General features: G+C 45.8%; 1 protein-coding gene across 1 annotated transcript; it reads right to left on the bottom strand.

The window, feature by feature from the left end:
• Positions 1-471: 471 nt before the first annotated feature.
• On the bottom strand, positions 472-13864 carry MRPS25 (mitochondrial ribosomal protein S25). Its single transcript, XM_019645940.1, has 4 exons — positions 13604-13864; positions 8957-9063; positions 3109-3196; positions 472-2321 (listed from the first exon to the last, which is right to left on the bottom strand). Exons 1-4 carry the CDS (start codon positions 13735-13737, stop codon positions 2129-2131), a joined length of 522 nt encoding a protein of 173 aa, XP_019501485.1. The 5' UTR covers positions 13738-13864; the 3' UTR covers positions 472-2128.
• Positions 13865-14067: the final 203 nt, after the last annotated feature.

Here is a 14067-nt window from a genome sequence, read left to right as displayed (position 1 = left end):
AAGGGCCAGTGACACTGCCCTCTACAGTTAAGATGCTGAACAACAGCTCAACCTGGAGCTGGGCTGCCGTGAGTCGCTGGCGACGGCACAGGCTGCAGTCCCTGCTGCAGTGGGTTGCCATGTGCTACCGTGTGCAGCCAGCGCCGCAGTGAGCGGCCGTCCAGAAGCCGGCGACTGATCTGCCTCGCCCAGGAAGAGCGCAATGATGGTGCCAACTTGGGCCAGTGAAGCAACGTCCTCCACAACTAGACTGAAGAACAAAATGACAGCAACTTGTCTGTTCCCCTTCCCCCAATTCCCCAGCGCTGTTCCCATCTGCCAATTCCCTAATAAAAAAAAAAAATCTTTAAAAAAAAGAAATGATGTATCAATCATAAAATCCTCATAGTAGTCTACTCTTATTTTCTCCTATTTCTGTAAATTTTAAACCCATCTTTTATTGTGATTAAAGTAGGAAATGCAAGACAAAGGTTTAAAGAGATAATACCCCAGTGGTGTTTATTCCCATGAATCATTACCTACTATCTATCAAACAGCACATGCAAACATAACAGCAGCACTGTCCCATCAGGCGCTGGACACTGATTATCTCTAAAGAGGGGTCACATGGTTCAGGGCAATCCTGGCTAGCAGCCTTTCTGGGCCCTGGGGTCCATGAGGAAGGAATACTTCCATAAGGCCTTCTGTCTCAACCAGCTGTGGAAGGAACTCTCTGAAAAGGCCTGGCAGCTCAGTAGGAAGCCAAGTCAGCTGATGTGAAGGCCACCACTGCAGTCAGCAGGGTGGGGTTGTTAGCAACACTGCAGGAACTAAAGCCAGCACACAGCACACAGGAGGGATTAGAATGAAGAACAGATGTTTTTTAGCCACCTTCCTCCTGACAGTGATGGGAGAGCCCACCAGGGGATTGAATTTCAACTCAACACAATTGAAGTAGGCCCGCCTGTTACACACTAGGCCCACACGCCCACCTTCCCCTCCCAGCACCCCCAGAGCCATAACCCTGAACAGATCTCACAAAATCACAGTAAATCATAATGAGCATCAAATGTAAAAGCAGCCAATGTTCTCCCAATTTAATGGGATCATCTCCAACATTCATATAAAACACATTCTAGTTTCACATCATTTCCCACAGCTAACTGCCTCATGGGGCAGGGAATACCTTTATTCCCATGTTACAGTGTTAAGCCTTAGCCAAGGCTCCCATCAGCAGAGGAACCCAGCCCTCAGACCTGCTCGTCTAAGCCCCCAGTCTTGCTGCGTCCCATAGGGCACAGCCTCCTGGTCTGTGGTCCATGGGTCTGTGGTCCAGCTGGTCCTTCACTTTTGACCAAGTAAACTTATTCTTAAAGTGACCCTTAAGGGTTTTGGGGTCTCTAAAGTGGGAGCAATATCAGTGTCCTAGGAGGAAAGTACTAGGCAAACCCTCAGTAACAGTTCACACCCTCTTCCAAACCTTAGTCAGCAAGAACTAAATGAGCAAGAAGGCAAGCTGAGAGGCAGCCTCCAGTATCGGCCCCTCAGAGCAGGGCCCTCTGCTTTCATCCTTCATGGTCCGTAAACCTACCTGCCAAGGGGCAGAGCTGGGGCCACAGGGGCTGGCAGGGGCTGCCTCCCAGTGGGTACACTGCTGAGGGAGGCTGCTCTGTCTGTCAACCACTGGGGCCTCCTGCATGTCTGGCACACCCCTCAGCCAGGCCCCACTAGAGGAAAGGGTCCGTTAGCTTTAGTTTAAAAAGTGAGCACTGCACAAAGGCTTGCCCTGGGATTTCTGAAAAATATCCAAAGAGCCTGAATGGAGGGAACATACAGTGCCGGCCAAAGATGGCTCCAACCAGACCCAACCACAGCAACTTCTAAGTCTCCAGAGCAGCGTCTGGAAGAGGGAGTAGAAGCCAGTGGAGACAAGGAAAAGGCCACAGGACAGAGACGGGGATGTCAACAGACTGGCCTTCCACCTTCCTGATGCCAAAGCCCTGTCCTCATGCAGGCCTTCCTCCTCGTGCCTGTCAGACCGGATACATACCATGCTGCTGGAGTGATTCAGGAGCATTTTATTTTCAGAGTCTCTCTGGGACAGAACCAAGGACTTCCCTGTGGCCAAGGTAGCCACAGGCCAGGGGCCTTAGTCCTGGGCACTGGCTTTCAGAGTTGCCTTGTACTTCCCTGTCATCTCCTTGGGTAATGGCACCAGGGCTGGGCAGGGCACCTGCCCTTCCACCTCACAGATGCACTCCCGCAGGCAATACTTTCGGGGTCCAAAGTGGGCTGGATGAGAAAGCTGCTTTTTCTCCTGCTCCTCTTTCTTGAGGGTTTCCCTGCCGAAGAGCACAGACAGCAATGAGGTGTTGGCAACACTGATCTGAGCCTCTGGGAAGTGCAGGACTTCTCAGAGTGAACCCCACCATCAGCTCAGCCAGACAGACCTGGATCTCCTGTGCCTCCTAACCTGCTCCTTGCACCCAAAGCCTGTCCCTCCTCTCCCCACGGGCCTCCCAGAGGAGGGAGAATGGAGGAGAAAGCAGTGTCAGGCCCCAGGGGCGGCCATCACCTGGGAAGCACACTCGCCCCAGACCCACACAGCGGTGGTCAGCTTTCAACAAGGGGCGGCTCCAGCTCTGACTCCTTGGTCAATCAGGATAAAGGGGCCTAGAAAAGCCTGTTTGCTTTCTCAAAAACTGACATTCTTGGCTTCCCTCCCTTCTTTCCTCTATGGAAAGAAAAAGGACCTGTCACCACAGGCCCTAGGGCTGGACACCCACTAACTCCAAGCTGAGATTCCAAGAGGGACATGTTTCCGGCCACGCGGGGCAAGCATTTCAGCTGCATCTCAGCTTCCCACTGACCCCAGGAGGGAGGGATGACCTTTACCCCCACTTCACAGCAGGAGTTCCAGCTTACATAAGCTCAGTGACATATGGTCACACATCTGGTGAGAAGCAAAGCCCGATGGAGTGGACTCTCCAGCTCACACTCTCTAGTGAGTGTGGCTCGCTGTCGGAGAGCCTGCCCTCTTGACACCCCTCCCAACACACCCTTTTCCTCTCTCTCAAACTCTATGGGCTAAGATGTTTGCTCCCCTCCAGGTCAATATCAGCAACTCACTCATTCTTGCCCAGGATTTTTTTTATGTGCTCCATGATCTCCTTATTGCTCTTGGTCTCCACATCCACAAGGACCTGCTCACCGGAATCTGCAAACAGGAAATAAAGGGGGAAGAAAACCTAAGAACTCGGCAGCATGCTTTTCAGCCTCAAATGGTGATGATTTGGGATTTGCTTTTCGTGGAGAAATATTTTAATAATAAAATATATTTGTTTATGTAATGCATAATGCTACCCTTTTCCCCCCCATATTTCTTTGCATAATGCTACCTTCCCCCCCCCCCCGTGTTTCTTTAGAAATCAGCAAATTTTAGGCATGTACAAAAGCAAACTGTTTTAATAGAAATTCCATGTACACAGATAGAAACATTCAATGTTATCATTAACATGGCAATCCTCCCCAAACTGGTCTATAGATTCAGTGCAGTCCCTATAAAAATCCCTCAGGTGTTTGTGTAGAAACTGACAAGCTGAGCCTAAAATTCATGCCAAGGACCCAAAACAATTTGGAAAAACAAGAAAATGGAAGAATGTTCATTTTCCAATTTCAAATTTACAATAAGCTACAGTAAAGTTATGTGGTTAGAGTGTCAGAATAGACTACGAGTACCAGAACAGAACCGAGCCCCAATATAAATCCTTGTATTTATGGTCAGTTGATTTTCAGCAAAGATGCCAAGACAATTCAATGAGGAAGGATAGTCCTTTAAACAAATGGTGTTGGGACAACTGGATATCACCATGCACATAAATGAATTTAGACCTTTACACCTCACATTAAAAAAAGAAAAAACTTAAAATGGACCAGAGAGCTAAATGTAAGAGCTAAAAGTTTTATAAAACTTTTTGAATAGAAAATCTTTATAACCTTACCTAGGCAAAGATTTTTAGATGTGACATCAAAAACATCCATAGAGAAAAATCTGATAAACTGAACTTAATCAAAATTCAAATTTTATGCTTCAAAAGGTGCCATAAGCCATAGACTGGGATATAATATTCATAATGCCTACATCTGATAAAGGACTGGTATCTCAACTATATAAAGAATTCTCACAACTCAATAAGATTCCAACTAAAAAGTAGGCAAAATATTTGAACTTCTTTTTTTAAATTTTTATAAGTTTATTTTAAGCCTAACAACATATGCCAGGAAGCTAGAACTCAAATGCCCCTTGAATAAACATTTTTTAAAAAGCTAGTAAGTCCATGAAAAGATACTCAATATCTTAGTCATTAGGAAAATGAGAAAACTGAAGATACAGTTAGATAGAGTGGCTAATTTTTTTTTTTAGATGGACTACCAAGTGCTAGTGACGATGCACAGTAACTGGAACTTTCCTATATTACTGGTAAAAACAAAATATTACAGCCAATTTAGCCAGTGAATAAAGACCAAAAAAAAAAAAAAAGAATGGAAAGGAAGGGAAAAAGTAAAACTATTTGCAGATGACATGATTGTATATGTACAAAATACTTAAGAATTTAGAAAATAAAACTACAAGAAATAAGTGAATTTATAGCAAGGTTGCAAGACACAAAGCCCATATACAAAAATCAACTACTTCTGTACAAAGTTGTTTCGTGTTAACCAAAAGGCTGCAAAATAAAATATTTAAAATACCACTTACAGTAGTCACAAAACATATACTCAATAAGGTTAAAATAGCCATTCTCCTCAAAATGATCTATGTTATTCCAATCAAAATCCCGGCAAGCTTTTTTCTAGAAACTGACAAGCAAATCTTTTTTTTTTTTTTAACATTTTATTGGGGAATTGGGGGAGGGGAACAGCACTGGGGAATTGGGGGAAGGGGAACAGACAAGTTGCTGTTGGTTTCTTCTTCAGTCTAGTTTTTGGAGGATGTTGCTTCACTGGCCCAAGTTGGCACCATCATTGCACTCTTTCCGGGCGAGGCAGATCAGTCACCAGCCTCTGGACGGCTGCTCACGGCGGCTGCTGGCCGCTCACACTGGCTGCCGGCTACACATGGTAGCCCATGGCAACCCACTGCAGCAGGGGACTGCAGCCTATGCCGTCGCCGGCAACCCATGGCAGCCCAGCTCCAGGTCGAGCTGTTGTTCAGCATCTTAGCTGTAGAGGGCAGTGTCACTAGCCCTCATATGTGGGATCCGAACCGGGGGCCCTCTGGTGTCCCAAGCCAGTTCTTAACCAACGGGCCACTCGGCCGGCCCTGACAAGCAAATCTTAAGCGTTTCTATGGAAATGTGAAGAACCTAGACCAGCTTAAGTAATTTTGAAAAAAAAAGTTGGATTTATACTACCTGATCTTCACACACAGCTACAAAAACCAAGACACTGGTATTATAGTGTAAGGACAGACTCAGATCAGTGAAAGAGGATGAAGAGAACAGAAATATATGGCCAAGTGATTTTTCTGTATGTGGTAAATTACACGACATGACATTTACCATTTTAACCATTTTAAAGTGTATAATCTGGTGGGTTTTGGTATATTCAAAATGTTGTGCAACTATCACCATTTCCAGAACTTTCTCATCACCCCAAACAGAAATCCTTTACCAATTTAACAGTCACTTGCTATTCCCCACACCACCCTACTCCCAGCCCCTGGCAACCAGTTTGTCTCTATGGACTTGCCTATTCTGGACATTACATATAAATGGAGTCATACAATACACTGCCTTTTGTGTCTGCCACCTTTCACTTAATATTTTCAAGGTTCACCTGTGTTGTAGCATGTGTCAGGACTTCATACCTTTTCATGGCTGACTGTACGGATATACAGGCATTTTACTTTTCCACTCATGATCGACTGAGTTTTGACAAAGATGCCAAGGAAATTCAGTAAGGGAAATAACAGTTTTTCAACAAATGGTGCTATAACAATTTAATATCCCAAATCAAAAAAAACAAAAATGAACCTCAATCCCTAGACTCACTTAATACACAGAAAATAAACTATAGTGCATAAACCTAACTATAAAATCTAAAACTATAAGCCTTCTAAAGGAATTAGTGGAGAAAAATCTTTGCAACCTTGGGGTATGCAGCGATTTCTTGGAGGACACAAAAAGCACTAAACAGAAAACAACTGATAAGCTGAAGTTCATCAAAACTAAAAACTTTTGCTCTTCAAAAGACGCCATTAACGAAAAGCAATCTACAGACAGAAAAAATATTCACAATATATATATCTGGCAAAGGAATTGCATCCAGAATATGTAAAGAACTTAATAAGAAAACAAATAGCCCAGTTGTTTTCCAATGGACAAAGATACAGACTCTGCAAAAGAAATATATGAATAGCCAATAAGCACTTGTAAAGTTACTCATGGGAAATGCAAATTAAAACTTTTATGAGATATGCGCCCATTGGAAAGAGTAAATTTTAAGACAATATGGTGAGCAGAATAACAGCCACCAAAGATGTCCTTGTCCTAATCCCCCCAAAACTCTGAATATATCACCTTATGTGCCAAAAGGGACTCTTCAGATGGAGATGGGGAGATTATCCTAGAGAATCTGGTGGGCTCAATTTAATCACATGGTCCTGAAAATTGGGAAAACTGTCCAGGCTGTAGTCAGAGGGGTATGTGACTATGGAAGAATGGCCAGACATAGAGTGTCGCTGGCTTTGAAGACTGAGGAAGGGGCCACATGAAAAAGAATGTGCGAGGGGGCCTCTGGAAGCCAGAAATGGAAATGGGTTTACCCCTAGAGCCTTCCAGGCTCTGCTGACACCATTTTAGTCCAACTTCTAACTGACAGAACTTAAGAAATCTGTGTTGTTTTAAACCACCAAGTTTGTGGTAATTTGTTACAGCAGCCACAGGAAAGAAATACAACTAACAATACCAGTGTGGGCGAGGATGTGGAGCCACCAGGACTCACACCCTGCTGCCTGGAGGGTAAGAGTGTCAATCATTTTGGTAACCCGTGTAGCAGTCTCTACAAACATTACAGACCTATTCTGTGACCCAACAATCCCATCCTGATGCATAGGCCCAGGAGAACTGAGTGCCTGTGTCCACAAAGACGACTTGTGCAAGGTACTGACAAGCACCTTATCTTATACAAAAACTAGAACAACCCTTGGCAGCCCAGGGAGCTCCGACCACTCAAACCTCTCTGGGAGCGAGGCCTCCTGTGTGGAGCAGCCAGCAGACAGCCCAGCTGTTGTGTTTTTGGGGCCCACCACAGCAGCGCTGAGCCGTGCTGAGGCTCTCCCTGGCCTTGTCTAGGATCTGGCCATTTCTGCCCAATGCGATGCTACAACTTCCCCTGGGCAGGCCCTGGCTTTCTGAGAGCTACGTCACCATCTGAGGCGCCTCCTGTCCAGACCTCCTTCCTTCTCTCTCTCCTTTCAGAGATGTCAAACCTGCTTTGCCATCTGATGACGGCCCCTGCCACTCCTCTTCCAGCTCCTTGTATCTCCAATAAATATACTTCTGTTTTGGCATCTTAACAAAACCCCAGATGTTCACCAACAGGTGAATGGATAAACAAACTGGTATATATTCCTATAATGGACTACTACTTAGCAATAAAAATGAATAAACTGATACACATAACGTGGATGAATCTCAAACATGTGAGTAAAAGCCAGACACAAGAATATATACTGTGAGATTCTATTTATATGAACTGCTGAAACAACATTTATCTATGGTAAAAGAAACCAGAACAGCGGTTGCCTGTGGTGGAAGGGGGAAGTAACTGGAAAGGAGCACTAGAGGCCTCTCTGGAGTAACAGAAACGTTCACTTTCATTGGGAAAGTGGTGACACAGGTACATAAATGTCAGAATTCATCAATCTATGCATATTAGACCTGGGAATTTATTATAGGTAAATTATACCTCAATAAACCTAATTTTTTTAAATGCAAACACAAAATACATATACAAAATTGCCATACCACCACCATTCTCTTCACCCACACCTACTTGCTCTTTTTTTTCATAGCACTCATCTTCTAACATACTATCTTGTTAAGTTTCTTGTTCATTCTGTCTCCTCCTGCTAGGGTACCATCTCTACAAGGGCAGAGATCTTTCTATGGCTCCCCGACACCCCAAGTCCCTAGGACAGTACCTGGGTCCTAGCAGACACTCATTATATATTTGCTGAATGATCCAGCCATTTCTGGTCAGAAAGAAAATGAAAGAACATCATCATGTTTCCTGAAGCATTTCCCAATCTATACTTCATTTGATTCCCTTCACCATGTAAGGTAGATGTTTTGCCTTTACTTGTGAAATAAAGCAATGGGACTGGTACTCACTCTGAGTCAGAATGGCTGAGTATAGAGCTGAGCCAAAACACTTGGTCTTCTTTTGACTTCCGGGCACTGAGCCCAATTTAACTGAATAAATGTTCACTTGGTCCAGAGACATATGCAGACATACACTTTTCAAGAGAATGTGGTCAGCACGAAGGGAGGGGCTTTGGGAGATGGGGGAGGGCAGATCGAAGGGTTCAGGGAAGGATTCCTGGGAGAAGTGCTACCCAAGCTGAGTCTTGAAGGACTAAATAACAATAAGCAAATGAGGTAGAAGGGGGAGTCCGGCAGAAGGACCAGCATGAGCAAAGGCATCAGAGCAAGGGGTGGCAAAGGAATTGGGGAAAATCAGCCTGTGTGGTGTGAGGCATGTAGGAGACGGGGGCGCAACAGAAGACAAGGCTGGGGAGGGAGGGAGGAAGGAAGAAGAGTTCAGATCTCAAGGGCCACGAGGCACCACGGTATGGGAAGCCAGGGTGATGGGTTTATAGGAGCTTGTGCCTCCGATCACCTGACGGCTGCGGGAGGAGGAACAGATGGGAGGGAAAACAGTCCTGGACCCAGGAGAGAGGCCCCGCACTCACCTAAATAGAATCGAAGGAAGGGTGATGGCGTCATGTTCTTAAACATCACGATCTGCACCCAAGGGTTTTTGTATTGGATCTGAGGTATGTTGAAAAACACAAATTTCCTGCAAAAGGGAAGAAATTAAACCCATGAAACAGGAATTATTAACCTCAAATTTTGCATACCTGTGTATTTTTCTAGGAAAAAGGTCCAGCATGTTCATCAGATTCTGAGGATGCTACCCCCCCCCACCCCCCACACAAAAGGCTGAGAAGGGAAGCTCTGAGGAATGTGTTGTTATGTTCTCTGAGCGTGGGTGTCCAGACTCCTGGTTTGTCAGCTGAGGGAAAAGATATCTGCATCTTTACCTCACGTTGCACACTAACCTAAAACACCAAAGCAGAAGTGTAAATGTAAAAATGAAACTATGGAACGTCCTCAATCTTGATTTGTGTAGTTACATGGGTGTATGCATATGTAGAATTCAGCGAGCTGTGTACTTACAGGTGTGCCCTTCATATAGATTATACTGCAATTTAAAAATAAATGAAAGCATGAAAACAAACATGCGGAATATTTGTACAATCTAGAGGTGGAAAAACCTTTAAACTTAAAAGGTTTAAAATATAGAATAAATATAACTACATTAAGACCTTTTCATGGCAAAATTCACCAAAAGCAAATTCAACATTTGCCAAACCAAAGGAAAACTGTTTGTGAAACACAAAACAAAAGGCTAATTCCCTTGTGACAGAGAGTTTTACACATCACTAATAAGACTGACAATTGAACAAGAACAAAGGGCAAAGGCCACAAATAGACAGAAACCAAATGGCGTACCATCAGGTGAAGAGATTCTCAGTATCTTCCCAATCAAGTCATGTAGGTTAAAATAGGATTCTTTTTCACCTCTTAGATTGCTAAAGGTTTTTGGGGTGGTTTTTTTTTTGGTTTTTTTAAAGTCATAGACATGAGTAAACATTTCCTTAAGGATATAAATTGGTTTAACCTCTTTGGAGGTCGGTTTGGAACTAGCAAAATTTTAAAAGCATAGCTCCTGACTCAATTTCACTTCTGCTTTGAGATATTTGCACATTTGAATGCAAAGACATGTGAGGTTCACTACAGTATTTGTTACAGCCGAGGAACAGAATCATAAATGATAAATGCCCCTCAACAGAGGACTGATTAAATAAATTAAGATACAACCATATGTCTGGATCCTTCTCCACCTGCTCTTCGTCCTAAATGGCTAACCTACGTGGACCATGGAAATGGGCTTTCTTGCCCTCAGTATTCTGTTGTGTTCAGCCAACGGGAAGCACTGGCAAAACACTGGAAGGAGGAGGGAACAGAGTCAAGGTATTTCCCTGGCTCGTTCCCTGAGTCCCAGGCTCCTATCAGGCCGGTCTCTCCATCTCCGGGTTCCAAAAGTCACTCTCCCCATCACTTCTGCAAGCCTAGACCTGGTCTTGCACAATTCCTTGTGGTTTCTTTTCCCATCCTCCCCCACAGCTTTGTAAATGGTCCATTAATTAAAAGCTCCCAAATGTTCCGAATTTAAATGCACCCTAGGCTTCCTGCGGCCACCTTGCCCCACACACGAGACCATGGAAAGATGCAAGTGGTACATGGGACAGAAGCACAGTCGCCATACTTGACCACTTCCCAGCTCTATGACGCAGGGCAAGTTAGTGCCCTGTGCTTCAATGTTTATGCAAGATGATGGCGATGCAGGACAAGCAGTCCAGACTAGAGCTGGCAGTCTATTTCCAAGAAGATGAAATTGGCAGAATCAACAGAAAGCCTGGTTGTGTGACCGTTTACTTGGGGACACTTCCGTAACTAGGGCAGAGTCTGCAGTTGAAACAAAAGCAATGACAATTATGAACCCCAGGGAGAAAAAAAACCTTTGCGAAAACAAAAAGGAAAAATAATCAACACTCTATTGGGCTCAACCATGTATACTATTCACAAACTTATATTAAACAGTGAATAGTGATCTATCCAAAATTCTGAAATGACTGTATCGATGGGGAGAGGGGGCGGGATCAGGCAGAATGCATGTGTTGAGGGTGGGGAATGGCTACGGTAGTGAAAGAGATAAACCACCTTCCACAGTGACAAGACACTAGGTAATGCCTAAAGCTAAGAAAGAAGGAGCTCTCTAAGTACAATAACTATATGGAGGCAAAACTCTAATAATAGTTAGAGTTGAAAGTTGTTACTAGGGGAGGAAGTAGGAACAGGGTGCTACTACAAGCGCTGCCAACCAGGACAGAACACAGGGCTGCAAGCTCAAAGGCTCAATTTACCTTCCTGGGCTTAGGACGCCTCTGCTCACTTCCCACCCCATAGCCGAGTATCCCAACATCCCAGAGCTTTGTACAAATGAACCAGGGCATTTCCATGTAGGAATTTCTCACACTAAAAACTAGGACCAGGATTCTACAGGATTTTAAAATAGTTCTTGCAGCCGAGTGGCTCAGTTGGTTAAGAGCTCACTTAAGAGTTTGAGCTCTGAGCAACAGCAGTTTGATGCCGGGCCCGAGCTGAGCTGCCGCTGAGCTGCCAACAGGTGACAGGATGGCTCAGCTAAAAATAAATAAATAAATAAATAAATAAATAAATAAATAAATAGTTTTTGCTGAAGCATGGGAGGAAAGTTCATAATGGTAAACTTTAGTTGAGCATCTGCTGTATATGCTAGACATCTTACTTGGTACTTTATACTCAAATACAGTGACCCTGGAAGGCAGGGTTTTACAACTAAGGCAGTCAGAAACTGCCTTAGTAAACTGTAAGTAAACTGCCCTATGTCAACAACTAGTGCATGAAAGAACCGGGGCTGTCATTAGCATCTGGCTTTCTTCCACACTGTTCTGTCACTATCAAATTATCCAACTCACCTAGGCTCAGGGTTGGACACAGAACTCAATAAATGCTAGCAGCTTTTACTTCTCTTATTGCATCTTAGAGGCAAGAACACCTGGCACAGGTGAATAGAGGCTTAGCCCTGAGGCAATGAATAAGGCAGCTCCTCACACGCCCAGCAGATACCCAAGGTTATGGCTACCCCAGGGCTGCAGCACTGGCCACTGGCACTTGGAAGGGAAGAAGGGACAGCTGAAATGCTGAGGGCACCTGAACAAGCAAAGGCCTGAGAGAGAGCAAGTCAGGCAGGCTCAAACCCAAAGGCACGAAATCACAAAAAGGGCACAGAATGGCTGTTTGTATCCTATTTACCTAGTGGGTATTAAAATACCTGAGCAGTAGAGTATAAGGCCTTGCAGGCTTATTTTGATTGGTTGACCATTTAAATATGAAAGATTTACGTGAAAACCTAAACTTTGCAACAAATCTGAAATTCTCCTGGAGCTGACACAGCTAAACATGAGACAAGGCATGTTTTCCAGTTCATGCAGACACATCTAGCCTGCCTCCCTCCTTCCCAGTACCTGCCTGGCCTCTGCCCTCGGACGCCTTGTGGATGGACAGTGGGTTATGGACTATCTTGGTGCCCATCCACCCCTAAGACTAAGTCTTCCAAGAAGCCTTCATCCCAGCTGACCCCATGCAAGCAGGTCCAAGTTCTTGGGTTCACCTATGGAAAGCAAACAGCTAAGAGGTAGCTGGTGGCTATATGACAGCCCTGCAGTGAAGGCCTCTGTCCCTGAGGGATCACCCTTCACAGGGAGCTGCTCTCAGAGCTACTCTCACATCCTATTCTGATCCATTCCACACACCCAATCCCAAAGTGTGTGAAGGACAGGACTCTTTCCTTAGTCACTGTTGAATTCCCAACACACAGCACAGGACCTAGCACTCAGCAGGCACTCAATAAATTTATACTTAATACCAGAAAACCTCAAGACTGTTACCTCAAGTTTCAACTCAAACCTTTCACTAGCAAGCTTCCATTCAATGACTCCTTACTCTCTGTGCCAGGCTGAAAACCACTGTGTTTAAGGGGGTGGGGGCGGTCCTGCTGCTACACAGCTGAGAGGCACTTAATTATGAAGGTGAGGAGTCCTGCAAAAAACAAGTACTTTCTGAGCCACCACTCACCAGCTGGCAGTGGTACCCTGGACAAGCACGTTAACCTACCTCTCTCTGCACTTCCTCATCCTCAGAGTGGGGATAACAATGGGGTTTCTATCAAGCTTGAGAACGCACCAGAAGCATTCAGAACCACAATGCACATGTAAGTACTCAATAAATGTTGGCAGCTGTTGTTACTTCTCTCACTGCATCCCCAAATCTGCCCTGGGACACTGGTATCATCCCATTTGGGGCACTGAGCAACTCGCCCAGAGCCAGCAGGTGGAACGAGAACCCGAACCAGGTCAGTCGCCCTGGGCTGGGCTCCATCCAGACGCCGTGCCACCCCTCCCCACCGCTGGCCTGTGGGGCACAGGTGGTAAAGGAGACTGTGGCCTCCCCGCGTTAACCTCCTCCGCTCTCCCACCTCGGCCGGCAGGACGTGGCCCTGCCGTCCTCGTGGAACCTGGAGCGAGCTGCTCCTCAGTCTCCTTGTCTGTCAAATGTGCGCAACAGCACCACCCTCAAGGAGCCAGCCCCAGGATTCAGCGCAGCCCCAGGTCTCCACGTTACTAGCACGTTGTTACAATCACCGAGGGCGACCGCACAGGGCTCGGACTGACCTGGCGCCCTCGCCCAGCTCCCCATGCGTGTTGTAGTTCACCGTCATGACCTTCACCGACTCCTTGAACACCACGTCCCCCTGGCCCAGGTACTGCAGGGTGCGGCGGATCGGGAAGCGGCCCTTCATGAGCATGGCGGCGGTGGCGGGGCCGCGAGGCGAGCGGCGAGGACAGACCGGGGCAACACACGCCGCAGCCCGCGGACCTTGAGCCGCTTCTCCTCCACGCAGTTTTCACTTCCCGCGCAGACTCACAGGAAATGCCTCCCGGCGGGCCCCGCTCCTGCTGCGGGGCAACCTGGAACTTGTAGTCCTGGCTGGCGGTGCTTTGAGGCGGGGATTGGGGTGGCGGTGTGTACAACTTCGCTTTGGAGCGCCTTCCTCCTGAAATGTTTTCATGCTCTGTAGATTCCTCTTTCTCCCCGCCAAGGAAAAATATTTTTAAAGAGGCTCAAACGCAATCAT

This window comes from Hipposideros armiger, unplaced genomic scaffold (assembly GCF_001890085.2).
Source record: "Hipposideros armiger isolate ML-2016 unplaced genomic scaffold, ASM189008v1 scaffold_96, whole genome shotgun sequence".
Lineage (NCBI taxonomy): Eukaryota > Metazoa > Chordata > Mammalia > Chiroptera > Hipposideridae > Hipposideros > Hipposideros armiger.
This window is presented reverse-complemented; position numbering and strand designations above follow the sequence as displayed.

What these genes read in the sequence shown, in the direction of transcription:
- MRPS25 (XM_019645940.1), bottom strand. Translation starts at nt 13,737, where the DNA reads ATGCTCATGAAGGGCCGCTTCCCGATCCGCCGCACCCTGCAGTACCTG. An exon ending in CTTCCTTCGATTCTATTTAG is followed by an intron (nt 3,197 to 8,956) that starts GTGAGTGCGGGG and finishes TCCTGTTTGCAG; the next exon opens with ATTCCGGTGAGCAGGTCCTT. An exon ending in AAAATCCTGGGCAAGAATGA is followed by an intron (nt 2,322 to 3,108) that starts GTGAGTTGCTGA and finishes GCTCTTCGGCAG; the next exon opens with GGAAACCCTCAAGAAAGAGG.